Here is a 21,575-nt window from a genome sequence, read left to right on the forward strand (position 1 = left end):
CTTCTTTTTGCTTATTGGCAACTGCCGATTAATAGCAACTTTTGGCTCAAGGAGTTGCTGATATTCGGAATCTACTGTACTGCATCTTAGTTCTTTACAAACATTAATTTAATCATATTTGCAGCACCCCGAGAGGTGAAGTGCTATTATGCTCATTTTACACATGGCCACTGAGGGACAGAGACAGAAGCCAAAATTGTAACAGTGTTAACTAATTTTGTGTGACCAATCTGTTCAGAGCATTTGGCCTTTTTTTATAGCGCTTTGTATGTTCAGCGCAGAGATCCCGTTGACTTCAGTTTCAGTTGTGGGTGCTTAGTACTTCTGCAAATCAGACACCAGGTATCTTAAATTAGGTACCCAGAAAATAAAGAATAGACAATGAATGGCCACCTGTGAATATATTGGTATATGTGACTTGCCCAGCTTCACATAGCAAGTCTGTGGCAGAGGCAAGGATAGAATCCATTTCTCCTGGGCACCATTTAACTGCCTTAACCATGAGACTGTCCGTTCTCTTCCTGCCATTCCCTGCCTCATTCATTACACTCCTTCCAGCTTCTGCAACAAATGAAGCAGGGTCCTACAGACAACAACTTCAGTCCACCCTATGCACTGAAAGAGGCAGGGATCCTGTGGAAAAAATAGTATGTGATCATATAATTAAAAACTTACCATAATGTGTATGCACAAGGGGACTGAATTAAGCTTGCACCTAACTAACCTAACCAACCTAACATTTTGGTGCTTGGCTTTGCAACATTAACATTCTTTTACTGTAGCATTTTTGGATGTAATTTCCTAAGATAAAAAAAAAACAAATTGAAAAAAAAATGTATCACGTAGAACCATATTGAATCCCTCCCTCCCGCATATGGGTGAACAGCAGGGTTGGGATCTATAGATCACAGCACAGTTCTGTATTACTTGAGCTAATGGAGTAACAAGTAGCAGTAGAAGGCTGTTATCTTTTATGTGAAACCTGGGACTAGAGGAGATGGACACCTATGCTTTGCCAGTCGATTTCACAGTTATTTGCTACACAGCAAAGAAAAGATGAGATTATTCCAGGTTCTGCAGGGGAGTGATCTCTAGGGATTACAGACCCTTCGGACTCTGTCTCCCCCAGCCTTATCCCCTCCCCTGCTGCTATCCCCCTGCTCCTTTCCTCCTCTTCCACAGCTCCATATAGTCTCCCTTAACTATGTCCTTGGAAACAGCTGACCCATTTTATTTAAAACTTACCAAAAAAAAAATCAGCCTGAGGCAGACACCCGGCACGGAAAATTTCAGCCTGTACAGTTTGTTTGTGGAAGTTACAAGAACTGGAAACAGGGTTTTATAATGGAAACTGTTGGGCAACCTTAGCTATAGTTGTCACTACCTGCACCACCTATAATACATGCTCTTGGTCAGGACTGAAGGGTCAGGAAGGTGCTGCAACAAAACACACTTCTAAACCAGTTACGGTCCAATTAAACTTTCCTCTGATATAGAGAAGAGGATGTAGTCCAGCTCTAAAAGCAAAGAAAGGTACATTGTGTGTCTGAACTATTCTAGTAATATGACTTATGTCATCATGATTGTGAAGGTTGTGTTGGTGTTTTCAGAACCCCTTACCCTTTTTAATTTCTTCAACTGAAATTCTGTCTTCAAGGTCTTAGCCCATGAGATTTGTTTTACAAAAGTCTAAAACAGTTTAAGCTATTTTTAATTTCCCAGAGTAAAATAAGTTGATGATTTCAGATGCTTTTTGTCATTACAAAGAGGCACCAGATGTAAATTAAAATTGTGCAGGATATTTCTTTATATTGTATATTATTAGTTATAAGGGAGAAACTCAAATAAAAATGTATTTGTAACAATATGATTATGAGCCAGCTCCCTGTGTAATAAAATAAACACATTTTTTAACTTCAGGGGCTAGTGTATACATGTGAGAGTCAGATGAATAGAGTTACATGATTAACCAGAATGTCTTGGATAAATCCTCTATGAGAGGCTAAATACTTATTTATCCAATAGACTATATCTGCTTTTAAGGCATGTGATGTAACTTTAAATATCTGTATCTATATATGTGTTTATACCCTTTTTCTTACCATACATGGGGTAAAAAAGGATTGGTATAAAAATACATAAAATCTGCATAAAAATTAATGTAACTAAATAAATACTGTGTCTTTAATTCTAAATATATGTTTTACATTTAACTTAAATACTGGTTTGTTGAAGAGACTGGAATGGCTCCCCATGGACCTCTGCCCTCTGTCGTAGACTATATTATTGTTACATTGCACATCTGGGAGTCGTCGGCTATGTATTCCTGCCTTTTGTGTTCAAATTGAATTTCCAAATGTAATGTATAAATGAGGCCTTTGCAGTCATAAAAAAATGGACAAATTTGGAAAACCTCTTTTGGTGTGTGTGCTTTGAAATGATTTAGACCAAAGCAAGTTCCCAGTTCTATTTTGCCTCCCCCCTAAAGATATTCACTAAATTCTCCAGTATCTTTAGCTGACTCAGTAAAATAACTTTAGTGAAGAATAAATTATTTATTTTTGTCATTAAATATTCTACATGCAGAGTTTCATTTTGTTTATCATAGGATAAACAAACTAGCTATTCAACCTAGTGGATTGTTTTACTAGTGAGTGAAAAGCAACAAACATTAATTAACACCCTGATGTATATGAGTGAAGAGAAATACCTAAAGTTCAGTGAACTGCTTATACAGGTACATACAGTCTCACATGGTTGAATAGCTAGAAGCCTTGTGCCACCTTGTGGCAGTCACACCAAACAGAACTGTAGAGCCGTAAGCCTGATAAACACACTGGCCGCACCGTAGAATAATATTCGAACCTTAGTGATCTAGACCCTACTAATTTTGTTTTGGAGATAATTTCATTTGCTGGACTTAGATGTAGACAGTGGATACACCTAAAAATCCAATTAACCTGATAATACTGAGATTCTTATATCTGTATCAGATATGTGAAACAAGGTCAGAATTAAACAAGCAATTAAGCAAGTGCTAAGGAAAAATATTGAATTAGTGGCTTTACGACTCCTATTTTCCCCTGATTTAGGGATATCAACTAATTATCCTATTTGAATACCTAGAGCAGCGGTCACAAAAGCCTGAATGACTAGCCCTGATACTTATACCAATGGTTAGAGGTAATATTTACATGCTGACAAATTCCAAAATTACTGAAAATGAGAAAATTCTTGCTTATTCATTTTCTAGTTTAAAGGTCAATTGAAAATGAATTTTTGATTGTAAAAATAGCCTGACCTTCAATGTTAACAATCCTGAATCTTGATTTAAATGTGTGCACACATATGGCAAATCAGAATATTGACTCTCTGAAATGTCCTAGTTCTTCTGTTACTACATAAGCAATAGAAGACAGGATCTTATAAAAGGAAGTGACTATCTATACAAGGACACCCACGAAAATTAATATGCATTAATTGAAAGTGTGAATTTGAAGTGGACTAGTTAAACTGTATTTAATTCCTGCATGATGCTTTTATTCAGAATTAAAGTGACCTTAATTCAGTTACTTTAACTCACTTTGAAAGTGATTTAAGGCCACTTTAATTCTGGGATGTAATAGCAGGTGTGTTGTAAGTAAGACATGAGATGTAATTTTTCCGCTGTACTTCGTGCTGATTAGGCCACAACTGGAGTATTGTGTCCAGTTCTGGGCGCCACATTTCAGGAAAGATGTGGACAAATTGGAGCAAGTCCAAAGAAGAGCAACAAAAATGATTAAAGATCTAGAAAACATGACCTGTGAGGCAAGATTGAAAAAATTGAGTTTGTTTAGTCTGGAAAAAAGAAGACTGAGAGGGGACATGATAACTGTTTTCAAGTACATAAAAGGTTGTTACAAGGAGGAGGGAGAAGAATTATTCTTAACCTCTAAGGATAGAACAAGAAGTAATGGGCTTAAATTGAAGCAAGGGAGGGTTAGGTTGGACATAAGGAAAAACTTCCTAACTGTCAGAGTGGGGTTAAGCACTGGAATAAATTGCCTAGGGAGGTTGTGGAATCTCCATCACTGGAGATTTTTAAGAGCAGGTTAGACAAACACTTGTCAGGAATGGTCTAGATCAGGGTTTCTCAAGCTCTTTCTTTCTGAGACCCCTCCCCCCCCCCCATGCTATAAAAACTCCATGGCCCACCTGTGCCACAACAACTGTTTTTGTCCATATAAAAGCCAGGGCCATCATTAAGGGGTAGAAAGCAGAGCAATTGCCCGGGGCCCTATGCCACAGGGGAAACTGTGAAGCTAAATTGCTCAGGCTTCGACTTCAGCCCCGGGTGTTGGGGCTGAAGGCCACAGGCTGTGAGTCTAATGCCAGCCATGCTTGGTGGACCCCCTGAAACCTGCTCACGGCCCCCCAGGAGGCCCCAGATCCCTGGTTGAGAACCCCTGGTCTAGGTAATACTTAGTCCTACCATGAGTGCAGGGGCCTGGACTAGATGACCTCTCGAGGTCCCTTCCAATCCTATGATTCTATGAATGAGGGTGTTCAGACAGAAGTTTAATGTGGTTTAATTAATCCACTTCAAATTCGCATTTTTAGTTAATTTGGCTTATTTTTCCTGGATGTTCCTGCATAGACAAGCCCTCAGCCCCTTTTGAAAAATTTACCTTATGCCTAAATCACTGTTTCAATGGGATTTACTTTTCCAACTGACTTAGGGCACTTCTGAAATTTTTCTCCTAGCTGCCAGCTCCATCTGCGATACTGAAGGGCAAGATACTTCTTACGTAACTGATGGAATGTTTAAGGTGAATCCCTTTGGGGGAATTATTTTACACTTCCCAAGTGTGCTAGGCTCCTGACATTGCCGATAAAATGGTCCCTGCTCCAAAGAGCTGACAGCCCAAGTGCAGACATGATGCAACAAAGGAGGTGACAAAGCAGCAGAGAAAGAGGATTGGTGAGGAAGGAGAGGGATTACAGCAATACGATTACGCAGTCACTATGGTAAGGCAGGTCACCTCACAGCGGCGTGTATGTTTAGTTAAATGAATTTAATTCCTGACTCCCTTCTTGTGGTTCTTGCAGTATCAGGAGGTTTTCCTGAAGAGAGGGTAGTACCCCAGGAGTGAATTCTGAGAGCAGGAACCAGCATAGACTGGTGTCATTAGTGGAGGAGAGGTTACAGTGATGCAGTGAGATGATGTAGGCAGAGGCCGTTATGGAGGGCATTGTAAATGAGGCTAAGTTTAAACATGATGCAGTGGCTATGGGGGAGATGGGCAAGGATGACGATTTTTAGAGGCCATATTTTGTATGGACTATAGAGGAGCAATGTGGGAACAAGGAGGCCAGAGCGCGGTGGTTGATACAGAAATTGAAATGGGAAGTGCTAAGGGCCTGGAAATGACACTGGGTTTATGTGAATAGCATGCACAGTGTTTTACGTTCCTTTTACTCTGGTGTGTATGTTTTAGCAAAAAATAATGTGGGAAAAAGAACGTTCCAACTAAAATTGTGACATGGGAGTGCCGGTCTTCTATATTTTTGTGCTTAGAATGATTTTTTAGTGCCTTGCACTTTCCTTTGCCAAACTATTTTTTAGCTATGTAGAATGAATCCTACATGAAGATTAGGGTTGAGATGAACCTAGAGCCTAAATCTGTGCTACTGAATGGCTTTCACACAGTGTTGTCTTTTGTCCATTGTAGGTATGGAGAGTGCAATCACACTGTGGCAGTTCCTGTTGCAATTGCTGCTGGATCAGAAACACGAGCACCTGATCTGTTGGACGTCCAACGATGGGGAATTCAAGCTACTCAAAGCAGAAGAGGTGGCCAAGCTGTGGGGACTCAGAAAAAACAAAACTAATATGAATTATGACAAGCTGAGCAGAGCTCTCCGTTACTATTATGACAAGGTAAACATTGTTATTCTGAAGCAGATTAAGAAAATAGAAGCAAAACCATATAAACTAATTCAGTGATGCAAATAATACTTTACCTTTATGTAGATGCTTTCATTCTTAAAGATCCTAAAACAAAGTATAAAAAGAGCACCATTGCCGGCAGCCACCTCTGGGTGGAGTGACAACTAATTGGCACTCAGTAAACCACTGCACAATACTGGAGTGAGGGGGGAGGAGAAATTTTGGCCAACACCCTCTATAACTGTTGACAACAATAAAATGGCTGTTTATTATAAAGAGAGACTGGTTATCACAGCATATTTAGGACTTTCTCCAGGGAAGATCAGATGTGGAGCATAGCAATTCTGTAATTATAACAGTTATATTAGTGGCTTCACCACCATGCTAACTTTAAAAATGGTGAACACACACACCCGCCCCCCCCCCCCCCCCCCCCCCCCACACACAGTTTAAACATTGAGGTTAAGATTTTCAAAGCCAACTAAGGGACACACGTGATTGAAACACACATGAGGTTTTTGGCCAATAATTTGGTAGTCTCACCTTCATTTCTACAAAATGTTTTGAGTTTAGAAATGTCAGTGACAGTGTGCAGTAAATGGCAAGTCATTAAGGGCATGATATAATGACCATTGAAATCAATGAGGGCAGGGTGTCTTTCAATTCACTTCATAGATTGAGCCCTAATTCCTTTGGTTTGCAATGCAGTGAACATTAATCTCTTGAAACATTGTTTAGAATGCCTGTGGCTACGCAATAGTACTGCACAGGAGTTTCAATGTAATTGATCAATAGTTAATGCTCACCTTTTCTTAAGTAATATTTAAATTTTATGTAATATCATCTTGTGACAAACTCTGTGTTAATTTAAGTAATAGGCTAGATTACATATTGGTTGTAATTTGGTTAGAAAACACATGCACCAAGCTGACATTTTTAGGGATGTGCAAAACAAGTGTAACTTACAACAAGAAGAGCAACTAACAGCAAGGCGCATTATTATTGTTGTTGTTATTTGTATTGTGTGACACCTGGGAGCCCCAGTCATGGACCAGGAGCCCATTGTGCTATGCACTGTACAAACACAGGACAAAAAGACAGAGCTTTGTCTAAGATAAAACGTGTGTGAGCAGGTGGTGGTCTCACCCCATTCCAGGTATAGCCTGCACAAGCTGCAGACTGTGAAACTTACTCCCATTCCCAGAGTTCTCTTTATTGATCCCCCACATCATAATGACAGAGCATAAACCTCAGTCCAAGCTTCCTGCTCCAAATCTAGCTGTTCCTAGGGGTTCTTGCACGTTCTCTCTCTCTCTCTCTCTGCCTCTGATTCACTCTGACCAGAGGGTCACATCCACCTCTCTTATATCCTGGTAGAATTAACCATATAAAATAAGTCAGCAGAATTTACGCTGAAGCTTTATGCAAGGCTCTAACTTTTGATAATAGGTGGGTTAACACAAGCACAGGCGCCAACTCCCTGGGTGCTCTGGGGCTGGAGCACCCACGGGAAAAAATTGGTTGGTGCTTAGCACCCATTGGTGGCCCCGCCGATGAGCTCTTCCCCCTCTCTCCCTCCCAGCGCCTCCCGTCTGCCGTGGATCAGTTGTGCAGCAGTGGGCAGGAGGCGCTGGGGACAGGAGGGGGCAGAGTGAGGGTGGGGGCGAAATGGGGCGGAAAGAGGTGGGGCAGGGGAAGAGCGGGGGCAGGGCCTGGGGTGGAGCCTGAACAGAAGAGCTTTGCATCCATTTGCAGAATCCCAGAACCTTTCGTTCTAGTATGACTATAGCTTTCCTAGCTTTACCTATCATGCTTTTCCTGCTATTCCCCCATCTCATATCAAATTATGCACCAGCTAAATGGCAAATTGATCAAGTTATGACATTTACACCATGCACTCACGCATATGTGTGTACTTACCAACTTACATCATTTACCTCCCTGCTGGATTTGATCCAAAGATTTCTATGGATGTGGCATCCACTTGCATACGACTTAGATTTTGCCCCTTGTATCTGTGCTGGAAATTCAATGACCTTATTGAGTAGAATACCTTCCAGTTGACAGCTGGTATGTATTTATGGGCTTGGCTACACTTACAAATTTGCAGCGCTGCAGCAGGGTGTGAAAACACACCCTCTCCAGCGCTGCAAATTGTGGCGCTGCAAAGCGCCAGTGTGGTCAAAGCCCCAGCGCTGGGAGCGCGGCTCCCAGCGCTGTCCGTTATTCCCCACAGGGAGGTGGAGTACGGACAGCGCTGGGAGAGCTCTCTCCCAGCGCTGGCGCTTTGACTACACTTAGCGCTTCAAAGCGCTGCCGCGGCAGCGCTTTGAAGTGCTAAGTGTAGCCACAGCCTATGCTATTCTGTAGTGCATGTCAGCATCCCCAGAGGTCAGCTTCACACAGAGAATGTAGGCATAGATTTGGCCCAGTGTTCTCACTGCTGATAATGTGCCAAAATACCTGCTGGGTAGCTTCATGTAAAGATGTTTTTCAACCACTCTGTCAAAATGAAATCCTGAATAGAAACATCTTGGTTATTGTTACTTGGAGTTATTTAGAGCTTTTAAGATCAGATAGGCACATTTTAGCCTGATTTTAAGGAGTTCTGAGCACTCACCAACTCAGATAAGGTTGATGGGAGATAAAGATGTTCAGTACCTCTGAAAACCAGGCCACTTGAGTATATTGGGAAGGTCATGAGGTCACCATTAGGGGTAAACAGTGCTACAGCAAGTACTTTATTGGCCTTTCAGTTGGTGTCCAGTCTAGTCATCTACTTTCCTGGGTTAAGTAAGATGTGGCAGCAGTGGAATAAAGTATGTGGAGATAAAGAGAACAGAGGGTAACATAGAATTTGTATTTGATAAACTGAGTATAGCAGAGGGATGAATGCTTGAGGGGAACTCTCCTATGTGATGAGATACTAGAAAGACAAACTACTGGAGGACTTATTGCACAGCACAACACTGGAGGCATTAAAATATCTAGTGCAATTCCCCTATCTGGATGTTAGACTACTGTTTTTCTAGCTACTCTTGGATTACTATTAATTGTATATTTCAGGATCACTATTCGTTATATGACTAAATTCTTGATTTTTGCAGTGGGCTCATATTTATTATTCTTACTGTTTCATACAATGTTTGCAAAATCAGGGTTAATGCTAATTTTAATTTTTTTTTAAAGTATAGTTATGCTTATTGGTCTGTTCTCATCTTGATTTTCCAGGAGCTAAATGAGATGAGATTATACCCTGCAGTGACTAACACTAAAATTTAGCATGATTATGGCAGGTTTGCCTGCTACACATGGCAGGGTAAATCAGACTAATTTATTACCGAATTGAGCTTAAGGTATAGTTGTCCTTTATTATTTGTGTTACACTAACCCCCAGGGAGTCCCCCTTGTGTTAGGTGCTGTGCAAGCAGAGTTAACAAAACATCCAAAAATCCATTACTGCACGTGAAATCAAATTCTTTTCTATGTATTGAACAGGATTTGGTAGATTGATATTTTTGTTGTTGCTTAAACAAGAACTTTGAGGGAGTTCTCCTTCTAACAGGCTATGAAACATCTTCAGTGTAGGATTTTAAAGCCATAACTACTACGATAAACAGATGTTAGGATTTCAGTGAGAAGAAGTCAGGCCCATTGAAGTTTTCTCTCCTTAAGACCTTTTGAAGGTGGCTTGGAAAGCACAAAAGGATTAACAGAAGGATATTCTATTGTAGACTGATATGATTTTCTAACCACTCAGCATGGTGAATTCTCCCTCACTAAGTACTAAAAGGCTCCTGCTCAGCATGGGGAAATTCACATCATTATCTGACTCCAGCCTCTCAGTTTATAAACTTGACTAGGATCAATGCACACAGAGTTCCTGCTGGTGAGTGAACCATTTGTGCCTGGCTTCTGCTGAATAAAGCCATTAGTTTAATACAGTAAGTAGCTGAATTTATGCTGTTTGAAAATAAGAGACAAATCATTTCTCCTCGGTAATGGTCTCTCTCCAAATCCATTTTTCTCCAAGTGAGTGAACTATAATGCCTCTTTATGTGACAGTGCCCCTTCACTTGCGACCCTTCCCCTCTCGTGTGTCTTTCATCATGGCATTTGCAGCTTGTCATCTTTTCAGTCAGTCCATCCTCCCTTCGTTGCTTGCTGTCTGCTATATATTTTCTCTTTCCAAAAGCTTTAACTCAGCACCTCCAGGAGAATTGTGGGTACCTCCTATGTGCCTCTTCCAAAATGCTGATATAGTGATACCTCCTCCCCTGAGTCATCAGCAGGGTTTGAATCTCAGACCAAAACCATGGGCTACTGCTGTTGAAATTAAAGGAGTAACTCTACTGGCTGGTAGCAGCAGAGAGACTTCTCTCTGTGGGCCAGCCAGAGATTAGCAGGTGATATGTACCGTGTTTTGTTATGCTTATTCAGAAGCAATGGGGAAAGGTAGATTGCTGACAGGGAGCAGAAGAGGCAGGGTAGCCTGCTGCAGAGTTTGAAGAACTAGTATTTCCGGATAAGCAATTTCAGTTTTTCAGGGGACAATGAAAGGTCAGTAAGTAATGGATTAAATGTTAATGAACCAGGGGAGGGCCAAGTACCAAACACCTTTTCTCCCCATACTTACTCTGGCCCATGTTTCCTTCTCCCAGCCTGCACAGCACGGAGGGGAAAAATATATGGGAAGAGCCCCTGGGGGGCCCAGCGGAGGGAAAATGTGACTACATGGGATGCTTTGTTCACTTCTGCAAAACATGGGCAGTACTGTTGCCAATCTTCCAGGATTGTCCTGGAGTCTCCAAGAATTAAAGATTAGGTCATGTGATGAAACCTCCAGGAATACATCCAGGCCAACCAAAACTGGCAACCCTAGTGGGCAGGGCCAGAGCTGGGGAGGGAGCCACAGGAAGCAGTTTGCACTTCTCTCCCAGACTGTGGCTGATTGGGTGGATAAATTGGTGGAAGTTAGTGCTTTTTGTTGGTGTATTAATGGCTGTGTGTGCTCTGTGACTCTGCTCCGTACTCATACCCAATGCCAGCCAGAGCACTGGATCTGCTGTGGCGCCATAGCTGGGGAGTGGCTGCAGGAGGGTTCAGAGTGGGAGCTGCTGGGCATAATCTGCAGGGCTTGAGGCTGGCATCCCTTTATCTGGAGGGGCTTTTCAGTATCTGCCCACTCTCCACCCTGCTGGTCCTGCAAAGGAGGGTGCGGAGAGAATGCAAGTGCTCCACAACTTGTGACAAAAGCCACCAGCCATTTAGATAGGAGGCTAGCACATGTGGATGGATTTTTCTGTCTTTGGGCAGCTTCCACCCCAACACAGCTGATGTTAGCAGCATTAGCCAAGCTAGTGCTACATGGTGTATTTTTAAAATTGGTCGTCACAGGGAAGTGAAGACCACTCACTGGATGAAGGCAGTTTTATTGGCTCAGCCATTTTGCTTGGGGGAGGGGAGGTAACACAGGTGTCTTAAAATTCATCAAATGATTCATCTGAGTTTAAACATGAATTAATTCCAGTATTTGAGAAAAAAATACAATTGGCAGCAATTTCATCAGCCATGACTTTGAGAGTAACCATGATGTGCTGTTAGGGACTGCAGCTGGAATTGTATAAAATCCACATACAGAACAGTGCAGGAGAAGTGTGTTCAGGGAGTTACTACCCTTTCCCAGCGGCAGCCTCCTTCTGTTGCCAGCTTACTGGCTTTATAGGCCCCGCCCGTTCCTGCCTATCTGAGTCTGCTTTCAGTTAGCTCCCTGCTCCCTGGCTTCTCCTCTAAGTGCAGCCTGAGGAGTTAATTGGCCTACCTGGCCATCTTAACCCCCATCAGTCCTGTGTGCGGTGGATACCTCATCACACCAGGGAAAATTATGTTGTTCTGACCATGTTAAAACATTCAGATGACTTTGAACAGTGGTTGAGCCCCCGTACTTTGGAGCAGGGACATGAAATGTGGTAAGGGCAGGGCCGCCCAGAGGATTCCGGGGGCCCGGGGTCTTCGGCGGCGGGGGGCCCTTCCGTTCCTGGACCCGCCGCCGAATTACCGCCGAAGCGGGACCCGCCGCCGAAGCGCAGCCCGGTCTTCGGCGGTAATTCGGCGGAAGGGGGCTCCCGCCGCAGGTCTTCGGGGCACTTCGGCGGCGGGTCCCGGAACGGAAGGGCCCCCCGCCGCCGAATTACCGCCGAAGACCGGGCTGCGTTTCGGCGGCGGGTCCCGCTCCGTCTTCAGCGGTAATTCGCCAGCGGGGGGTCCTTCCGCCCCGGAGCGGAAGGACCCCCCCCCCCCGCCGGCGAAGACCGGGAGCGGCAGAAGCTCCTGCGCCCGGCCGCACAAGAGTTTGCCGGGCCCCCCGGAGCGAGTGAGGGACCCCGCTCCAGGGGCCCCGAAAAACTCTGGTGGGGGCCCCCGTGGGGCTCGGGGCCTGGGGCAAATTGCCCCTCTTGCCCCCCCCCTCTGGGCGGCCCTGGGTAAGGGATTGGCCTTTGTGGCAGGGATCTCTGCCTTTTGCCACCTCTGTGAAAATCTCCCTGAATTTGGACAAGTTGTAAGCGTCTGAAAAATTGCAGTTCACATTTGCTCAGTAGAGATCTATGGGTATGTCTACACGTAAACCCCTCCAGTGGCACAGCTGCTGAACTTCAATGTAGATACTATCTACTCTGACAAGAGGGGTTCTCCACTAGCACTGCCCACACAGGGGGTCAAGTCAGTATAACTATATAGCTCAGGATATTTCACCTCGGTGAGAGACAGAGCTATACCAGTGTAAGTTTCCAGTGAAGCCCTGTGTCTTTTAGCAACTAAAATCTCTGAAGTTTCCATCCTCACTAAGCATGCTCCATCCCTTCCCAGCTTCTACCAGTGACTCGACTGCACATGTACCATCCCCATAGAGAAACTGAGCATGCTCCCTTCAGAAAAGGAGAGTATTAAGGAAAGATTTGAAGGAGGATAATGAGGTAACTCCGCAGATGTTTACCGAAAAGTTCCTCCCAAATGTGAGGGCAGCATGGGAGAAAGCTCAAAGGTGCTTGTTTGAACATTTAAAAGCAAGCAATGGAGACTGGTATCAGAGGCTGATCAAAGACAGAAGCTGAGGTTTTGAAGCGAATGAGAGAAGATAGTGTGGGGACAGGCAGTGAAAGCACATGAAGATGAAGATAAGTGGTTTATGTATGATGCGAAAGAGAAGGGGAGCCAGCGGAGGGATGCCAGGAGGTTGACATGGTCAAAGCGGCAGGCTAGGAAAATGATCTTTGCAGGAGCATTCTGAATGGATATCTGGGACAAGATTACATTGGCCCAGGCCAGAGAAAAGAATGTTGTAGTAATCAAGATGCAAGATGAGGAGATCCTGGACAAGAGTTCTAGCTGTGTGGATGCATAGGAAAGGCTGTGTCTGACAGATATTATGTAGAAAGAATTGGTAATATTTAGACACAGCCTGGAGATGAGGACCTAGAGAGAGAGGTCTGATTTGAAGATGAAACCCTGGTTATGGGCCTGAGTAACAGGCAGGATGGTGATTTTGTCCACAGTGATTGAGAGAGACCGTAGCAGGGATGGCTTGGGAGAGAATATTAAGAGCGCTGTTTTAGCCATGTTGAGCTTGACCTAACAACTAGACATCCATGAGGCAATGTCAGAGAGACAGGCTCAGATTTCAAACTGGATAGAAGGAGACAGGTCTGGAGAAGAGAGGTAGATCTGTGAGTCAGCATAGATATGGTAGGTGAATTTCTGTTTGCTGGCGAGATTAGCCACAGATAAGATGGAGAAGATAAGGGGACCCAATGAGAGAGTCTATAAACCCTGTACCAGCCTAGAAGGGGTTAAGGAGCTGCTCTGGCTGCAGTAGCCGCAACCTGCTGCACCTGCAAGTCGTGCCAGGAATGGAAGAGGGGTTTAAAAGCATGACACTCAGTCAGCTCAGTAAGAGCAGCTCTGAGAGGGGAGCTGATTGCTGAGCTTCCCAACCCCCAGGAAGAGGCTGGGTAGCAAGCAGAGCCCACACCCTGGCCTAAAAGGAATGTGGCTGAGGAGGGGAGGCTGTCTCCTATCATTTTTGCTGGAAAACCAGTGGACTTTTAGTTGGACTGTGGCCCACCCGGGGCCTCGCTGAAGGGAGAGGCCAACGTCCTGACTGAGACAGCCTGTGTGTTTCTTTTTCTTTCTTTATTTTCTTTTGTGGCTACTGAGCTGTTTGTGTGTTCCCCAGAACTCTGAAAGGGGGAGAAGTATCCAGAAGGGCTCAGCCTGCGGCCTGAGAACCCATCGCTGCCAGAGTGCTACAGAGCATCCCACTGGAGTAACTGGACCTGAGAGAGTGCACAGCCCCAGCAACTCTCCAAGCGGGTGCTGTGTTAGGAGCAGGTCCTTGACAAATCCCTACAGAAAACTGAAGAGGGGTGGATGAGGAGGATCCTTTGAAGGACACTATGAAGGAGTGAGGTAGGAGAAGCAGGAGGAGAACCAGGAGAGGAGAGAGTTCCATGGAAGCCAAGGGAAGACAAGGATTTCAAGAAGAGGAGAATGGTTGATTGTATTGAAGGCAGCTGACTGGTTAAGAAGGATGAGGATGGAGTTCTGGTTCTGGCTAAGAAGAGGTCATGAGAGATTTTGATTTCAGTTGAGTGCAGGGGGTGGAAGAAGAATAGGAGTGGGTCGAGGATGATGATGATTTGTATTACCATAGAGCCTAGGAGCTCCCTTCGTGGACCAGGGCCCCATTGTGCTAGAGGCTGTGGAGACAGAACAAAGACACTCCCTGCCCCAAAGAGGATTGAATTGAAGGAGGGAAATGCCTGACAGGGATTGCGTTCAGTGAGCTTAGAGCTAAAAGGGATACAGGAGAGAGGCAGTAGTTGGAAAGGCCAATGGGCTCAAGGATGGCTTTTTAAAAAAATAGAAGAGACTAAAGCATGCTTGTATTGTGAGGGGAAAGAGCCAGAGGGGAGAGAGAAGAGTAAAGTAGGGGATGAGAGGGGGCACAAGGGAGATCAGTAGATGGGATGGGGCTATTGGGGCAGGTGGAGGAGTTAGGGGAGGAAAGCAGGTGAGAAACTTCTGCATCTGTGATGGGGAGGAGGAGAAGGGGGAAGGTCACTTGGAATTTCTCTTGGAAGAAATTAGCAAGAACGTGTGCAGAGAATGCAGTGGAGGCAGAAGGGGAGGGCTTGAGGAGTGAGTCAGAGGTAGTGAAAAAGGGACTGTGATTGTGGATGTGGGAGTCAATTAAGTTGTAGAATTAGAATTGGTTAGCTAGAAAGATGCTAGAACTGAGGGAGGAGGGAACCAATTTGAAGTGGAGGAAGTCACCAGGTCACAAGAGTTCCACCAGAGTTGCACTGCAGCGTGAGAGCACAAGTGGAGGAAGTGGATGTTTGGGGTGGGGAGCCAGGGCTGGAGGTTGGCAGGGCCTATCTGCCTATGGGAGAGTGGCAAAAAAGAGTCTAGGAGAGGGATGTATGGAGAGAATCAACAACCGTATCAATGGAAGAGAGGGCTGAGCTCAGAGCAGACAAGATGTCATAGACGTTGATGGACTGCAAGTCACAGAAAGGGCGAGTGACAAGGTGTGAGAGCAGGGGCTCATGGGGTATGTAGAAAAAGGCCAGATGATGGTCAAAGAGGGGGAACTCAGCAGGAGAGAGCTCAGAAAAAGAACAGTGCAGGGTGAAGAGCAAGTCAAGCGAACGGCTCTGTTGGTACGTGGGAGAGTTGAACTAGGGCTGCAGGTGGAATGAAGAGGTGATGATGAGGAAAACATGCAGCTAGGGCTCAGATGGGAGTTGAAGTCACCAAGAATGAGTGTGGGAGATTGTCAGGAGAGGAAGAGAGGGAGATCCAGGAGTTGAGATCAGAGAGGAAGGCTGATGGGAGGAGTTAGGTGGACAGTAGATCATAGCAGCATGGAGTGGGAAAGGAGAGAAGAGTCAGGTGCAGTGCTGTTCAGAAGAAGAGAAAGATTGGGAAGGGGGAGGTGGGAGAGATAGACAGTGGCAGGAATGGGAGAGGAGAAGCCCAACACCCTCCCCATGGTCTGATCCGGGGTGGGGAGTGAGAGAGAAGGAGAGGCCTCCCTAAGAGAGGGCAGCTGTAGAGGCAGTGTCAGATGAAGGGATCCAGGTCTCTGTGAGAGCCAGGGACTGGAGGGAGCGAGGTAGGAAGAGGCTGTGGATGGCTGTGATTTTTTTTTTTTTTTTAAGAGATGGAGTGGGATCTGGAAGACACAGCAAGAGAAGAGGGGAGGAAGGAAGGGGGATGATAGAATCACAGAAATATATGGGAGGAGGCATCTCAAGAGATCATCTAGTCCCTCCCGCCCATGCTTAGGCAGGCTTAAATATACAAACAGATACCAATATGCATATCTGCTGTGCCTATAGCCATCTGCAATCGATTGCTTTTTACTAAGGGTATGTCTACACTACAAGACTATTTCGAATCAACTTAAGTCGAATTTGTGGAATCGACCTTATGAAGTCGAATTTGTGTATCCACACTAAATACACTAATTCGACTGTGTGAGTCCACAGTAACGGGGCCAGCGTCGACTTTGGAAGCGGTGCACTGTGGGAAGCTATCCCACAGTTCCCGCACTCCCCGCTGCCCATTGGAATTCTGGGATTTCCCCCCAATGCATGCTGGGGGAAAAATGTGTCGAGGGTGGTTTTGGGTAACTGTCATCATTGAACCATCAATCATGTCCTCCCTCCCTCCCTGAAAGCGCCTGCGGGCAATCTGTTCGTGCACTTTTCTGCTCAGTGACAGCGCGGGCGCCACAGCACTGCGAGCACGGATCCCGCTGCAGTTATGGCCGTTGTCAACTCCTTGCACCTTATCGTCCACCTCTTCCACAGTCAGCTGCTGAGAAATAGGGCTACTTTTCAATGGTGCTGCAAGCACTGGTGGACCATTGGGGACGTTTTACCAACATCAACGTCGGGTGGCCAGGCAAAGTTCATGACGCGCGTGTTTTCAGGAACTCTGGTCTGTTTAGACGCCTGCAGGAAGGTAGTTTCTTCCCGGACCACAAAATAACTCTTGGGGATGTGCAGATGCCTATAGTGATCGTCGGGGACCCAGCCTACCCGCTAATGCCCTGGCTCATGAAGCCCTATGCAGGCACCTTGCACAGCGACAAGGAACTCTTCAAGTACCAGCGAGCAGCGTGACCTGTGACTGTTCAGTTTCTTTACAGAGAAGCTGAACCTGCCCCTGTTTCTTTACCAAGTTACTGTTGACTAGCATCTGCAGTTACATACCCCGTCCACCCCGCTTCCCCCACTTCCAACACACGTTTAAAAATAAAATACATGTTCCACTGTAACTTTACAAAGGTTTCTTTATTGATGACTTTGCGTTAAAGGGTTGAAACTGGGACGCGGACTGTGCTGGGTAGGGTGTGCGGTGATGTAAAGACCGCCTCTAAACTCGAGGAATGACAGGCTCCAGCTCCCAGAGCGATCTGCAGTGCCGGACTGGATGTTTCAACGGAGCCTGCCATCCCTCCTTTTTGGGACTCTGTGTGCGGGGGCTATGTGGCCTTTTGGCGGGGGAGGACGGATACAGATTCCTCTGCTGCGTGGCTCTGTGGTCCAGGACAGGGACTGTTGCATGAGAGCTGTAACCCCCCTCCCCCGCTACAAAGTCACGTACCCCCCCACCCACACAGAACTTGCAAACCACCTCCCATACCGACCAGGGTGCCTACTGACTGCACTGTGTGTGTGACCTGCTGCTGATCCTGCCCCCGTGTCTGTACCCTGGTAAAGGTGATTGTCCTGTCCAATTACCAACCCCCTTCCCCCCCTTCAAACACAGTCTCCTCTAAAAGAACATGACGGAAACAGTAATTAACAAAAGTATTTTTTATTATCAACTAGACAGTTAGGGGATGAAACTGGGACTGGGGCTTGGGTGAGGCGGGAAGGAAAGGACTTCTCAAAATGTAGGCTATGAGAGCTTTTGGGTATTTGAGCACTCTGCTGGGGTGCAGTGACAGTTTTCACGGCCCCTGGCGCCCCTCCTTCTGGTTATTTTGGGTGAGGGGGGTATGGGACTTTGTGGCGGGGGAGGGCGGTTGCAGATACACTGCAGGGGGGCTCTGTCCTCCTGCCTGTGGTCCTGCAGAACATGCACAAGGCACCGGAGCGTGTCCGTTTGCTCCCTCATTAGTCCAAGCAGCATTTGAGTCGCCTGCTTGTCTTCCTCATGCCACCTCTCCTCCCGTTCGCTGTGTGAGCGCTGGTACAGAGAGAGGGTCTCCCTCCACTGGCTCTGCTGGTCCGCCTCGTCTCGGGAGCACCCCATAAGTTCAACGAACATCTCGGCCCGTGTCTTTTTCTTTCGCCGCCTAATCTTTGCCAGCTTCTGTGAGGGGGATGCTGTGGCAGGTCTGGAGACAGTCGAAGCTGTGTGATGGGAAAAAGGGAGTGAATTCCTTGCAAAGATACATTTTTGCGAACAATGAACACAGTCTAGTCTGTCTCTGTGAATTCTGGGTTGAGATCCCAGTGCCTGATGGGGCAAAAACCATTTTCTCAGGTGGTTCTGGGTAAATGTCGTCAGTCATCCCTTCCTCAGGGAAAGCAACGGCAGACAATCATTTCGAGCCCGTTTTCCCTGGATTGCCCTGGCAGACGCCACAGCGTGGCAACCATGGAGCCTGTTTTGCCTTTTGTGCCTGTCGCCGTATGTGTACTAGATGCCGCTGACAGAGGCGGTCCAGCAGCGCTACACAGCAGCATGCTTTTGCTTTTGCATGACAGCAGAGATGGTTACCAGCCATACTGTACCATCTACCATACCATAAATTGGTAATAAGATGATCATGGTTACCAGTCCTTTTGCACTGCACCATTTGCTGCTGTCATAAGTGCCCCTGGCTGAGATCAGCCAGGGGCGCAAAAGCCAAAATTGGGAATGACTCCCTGAGTCAATCCCTCCTTTTTGGTATCTAAAAATAGAATCAGTCCTGCCTAGAATATGGGCAAGTGTACTAGAGAACCACTGTATGAGAGAACCAGAGAGCACAGCTGCTCTGTGTCAGATCCTGCATAAATTATGAGCTGTATGCTATTCACAGGGGGTGCTCCTGCAGCAACCCCACCTGTTCATTCCGTTCTTCCCCCAGCCTTCCTGGGCTACTGTAGCATTGTCCCCCCACTTGTGTGATGAAGTAATAAAGAATGCAGGAATAAGACACAGTGACTTGTTAGTGAGAAATGAGTGGAAGGCAGCCTCCAGCTGCTATGATAGTCCAGACAGGACATTAAGGAGTGTGGAGGAGAGGAGCCCAGCATCCCTCTGCTAGTCCAGGGGCAATTGAATCTTTTCTTTACACATGAAGGGTGGGGGCTGATGGAGCTCAGCCCCCTGTTGCTATGATGAGGACGGTTACCAGCCATACTGCACCATCTACCTGGAAAAATTAGGAGCAGGCGCCCTTGATCGACCTCACTGATGCTAGTCGGCATGGTTACCAGTCCTTTTGCACTGCCCCATGTGCCAATAGGCTGATGATGACGATGGATATCAGTCATATTGTACCGTCAGCCACCCATGGCGGGGGGGGGGGGGGGAGCAAGGATATTGGTGTTGAGTGCTGCAGCATCGCATCTATCTGCAGCATTCAGTAAAGATAGGGTGACATGTAAAAGAGTCAACAGAGGATTGTTTTCCCTTTCACTTCTGGGGGTGGAGGGCGGGTGCGTAAATTGCCGAGCTATGCCCTGACCCACCGCGGACACTGTGTTTGACCCTAGAAGCATTTGGAGCTCAGCCAAGAATGCAAACGCTTTTCGGAGACAGCAGGAACTATGGGATACCTTGCGTCCTTGGTCCCCCCTCCCTCCATGAGCGTCCATTTGATTCTTTGGCTTTCCGTTACGCTTGTCACGCAGCAGCGTGCTGAGTCTCTGCTACGCCGTCTGTCTGCAGATTTTTAAAAAATACTTTGGACCAGGCGTAACATTACAGTAATTCCCCTAATTAGATGCAGGAGTCTCCGAGCGAGATCACCCTGAGGACGGTCACTGAAGGAGATAGAGAGCACATGCTGCGTGAAAGCCAGCACAAACCAGGGGCCTATGCAGCCGTGCTCGGGGAGGCAATGCTCCCTGAGTACCTCATGAAAGCCTGGTGCGGAAAAGTGTGCTACCACGGAGCACCCAATAAGGCAGCTCTCCCCAGGAACCTCCTGTGGAGGCTTTTCGATTCCCTCCTGGAGAGCTTCGTGGAGATCTCCCAGGATGATTTCTGTTCTATCCCCATATATATAGAGACCTCCTTTTCACATACTTCAGATTCCTGTAATATTAAGAATAAAAGATTACATGTTTAAAGCACTTACCAACTGCTCCTTCCCCTGATTCAGGGTCCGGGTTAACGGCCAGGGAGGGTTGGTAGGGGATCTCCGTGAGGGTGATGAAGAGATCCTGGCTGTCGGGGAAACCAGCGTTGTAAGCGCTGTCGCCTGCCTCGTCCTCCACAAACCCTTCCTCATCTTCCCCGTCCGCGAACATCGCCGAGGAACTGGCCGTCGACACTGTCCCATCGTCAGAGTCCACGGTCACTGGTGGGGCAGTGGTGGCAGGCTCCGTAGCGTCCGTTTGCCGCTTTGATTTTTTGGTAGCCTTGTCTGGGGTCCTTGATTTTCACGCGGCGCTGCGTTGCATCCCGCCTGTATCCTCTGTCTCTCATGGCTTTGGAGACCTTCTCGTAGGTCTTTGCATTCCGTTTGTTGGAGTGCAGCTCCGAAAGCACAGACTCCTCGCCCCACACACCGATCAGATCCAAGACTTCCCGGTCAGTCTATGCTGGGTCCCTCTTTCTATTCAGAGATTACATGAACTCCTCTGCTGGAGAGCTCTGCATTGCTGCCGGTGCTGCTGAGCTCGCCACGATGTCCAACCACGAAATGAGATTCAAACTGTCCGGACAGGAAAAGGAATTCAAATTTTCCCGGGGCTTTTCCTGTGTGGCTGGTCAGAACATCCAAGCTCGGACTGCTGTCCAGAGCGTCAACAGAGTGGTGCACTGTGGGATAGCTCCCGGAGCTACTAAGTTCGATTTGCATCCACACCTAGCCTAATTCGACATAGCCATGTCGAATTTAGCGCTACTCCGCTCGTCGGGGAGGAGTACAGAATTCGAACTAAAGAGCCCTCTATGTCGAATTAAATGGCTTCCTGGTGTGGACGGGTGCACGGTTAATTCGAATTAACGCTGCTAAATTCGAATTAAAGTCCTAGTGTAGACCAGGCCTAAGATAGTGAGCTCTTTGGGGCAGGGGCTGTGTTTTTGTTCTGTGTGCACACAGTGCCTAGCATAATGGGGGTCCCAGGTCCCGTGATAACAGTAAGTGGAAAAAGTAAATAACTGGAACCAGGATATCTTTCCAAAGCAGAAAATGATTTCCCAGCATTGCTTGATCTCATATTTAAATCAACTAATGATCGCTACTACATGTGCACAGACAGGCCTTGTGTAACATAATACATTTTACCATTGATTTTAGGGCAATCAACTGCACAGTTATGTATCTTCCTCTAATTGTCCGTAGTTCTGAGGGGAGGGCACAGAGAGGAAGATTAGTGTTGGGCAAAGAATGTCGTGGGGAGGT

General features: G+C 46.4%; 1 protein-coding gene across 2 annotated transcripts in view; it reads left to right on the forward strand.

Moving 5' to 3' along the window:
- The window catches only part of ELK3 (ETS transcription factor ELK3), a 64,423-nt gene that overhangs the window by 21,208 nt on the left and 21,640 nt on the right, over nucleotides 1–21,575 (forward strand). Inside the window, exons 1-2 of one of the 2 annotated variants that reach the window (XM_044994863.1) lie at nucleotides 4,764–5,010; nucleotides 5,715–5,923. In XM_044994863.1, the coding sequence (XP_044850798.1) occupies nucleotides 5,717–5,923 (207 nt within the window). In that variant the 5' untranslated portion in view covers nucleotides 4,764–5,010; nucleotides 5,715–5,716. Of the gene's footprint in view, nucleotides 1–4,763; nucleotides 5,011–5,714; nucleotides 5,924–21,575 lie in introns of those variants that run through there. The other variant, XM_044994855.1, reaches the window with a different exon arrangement.

This window comes from Mauremys mutica, chromosome 1, assembly GCF_020497125.1.
Source record: "Mauremys mutica isolate MM-2020 ecotype Southern chromosome 1, ASM2049712v1, whole genome shotgun sequence".
Lineage (NCBI taxonomy): Eukaryota > Metazoa > Chordata > Testudines > Geoemydidae > Mauremys > Mauremys mutica.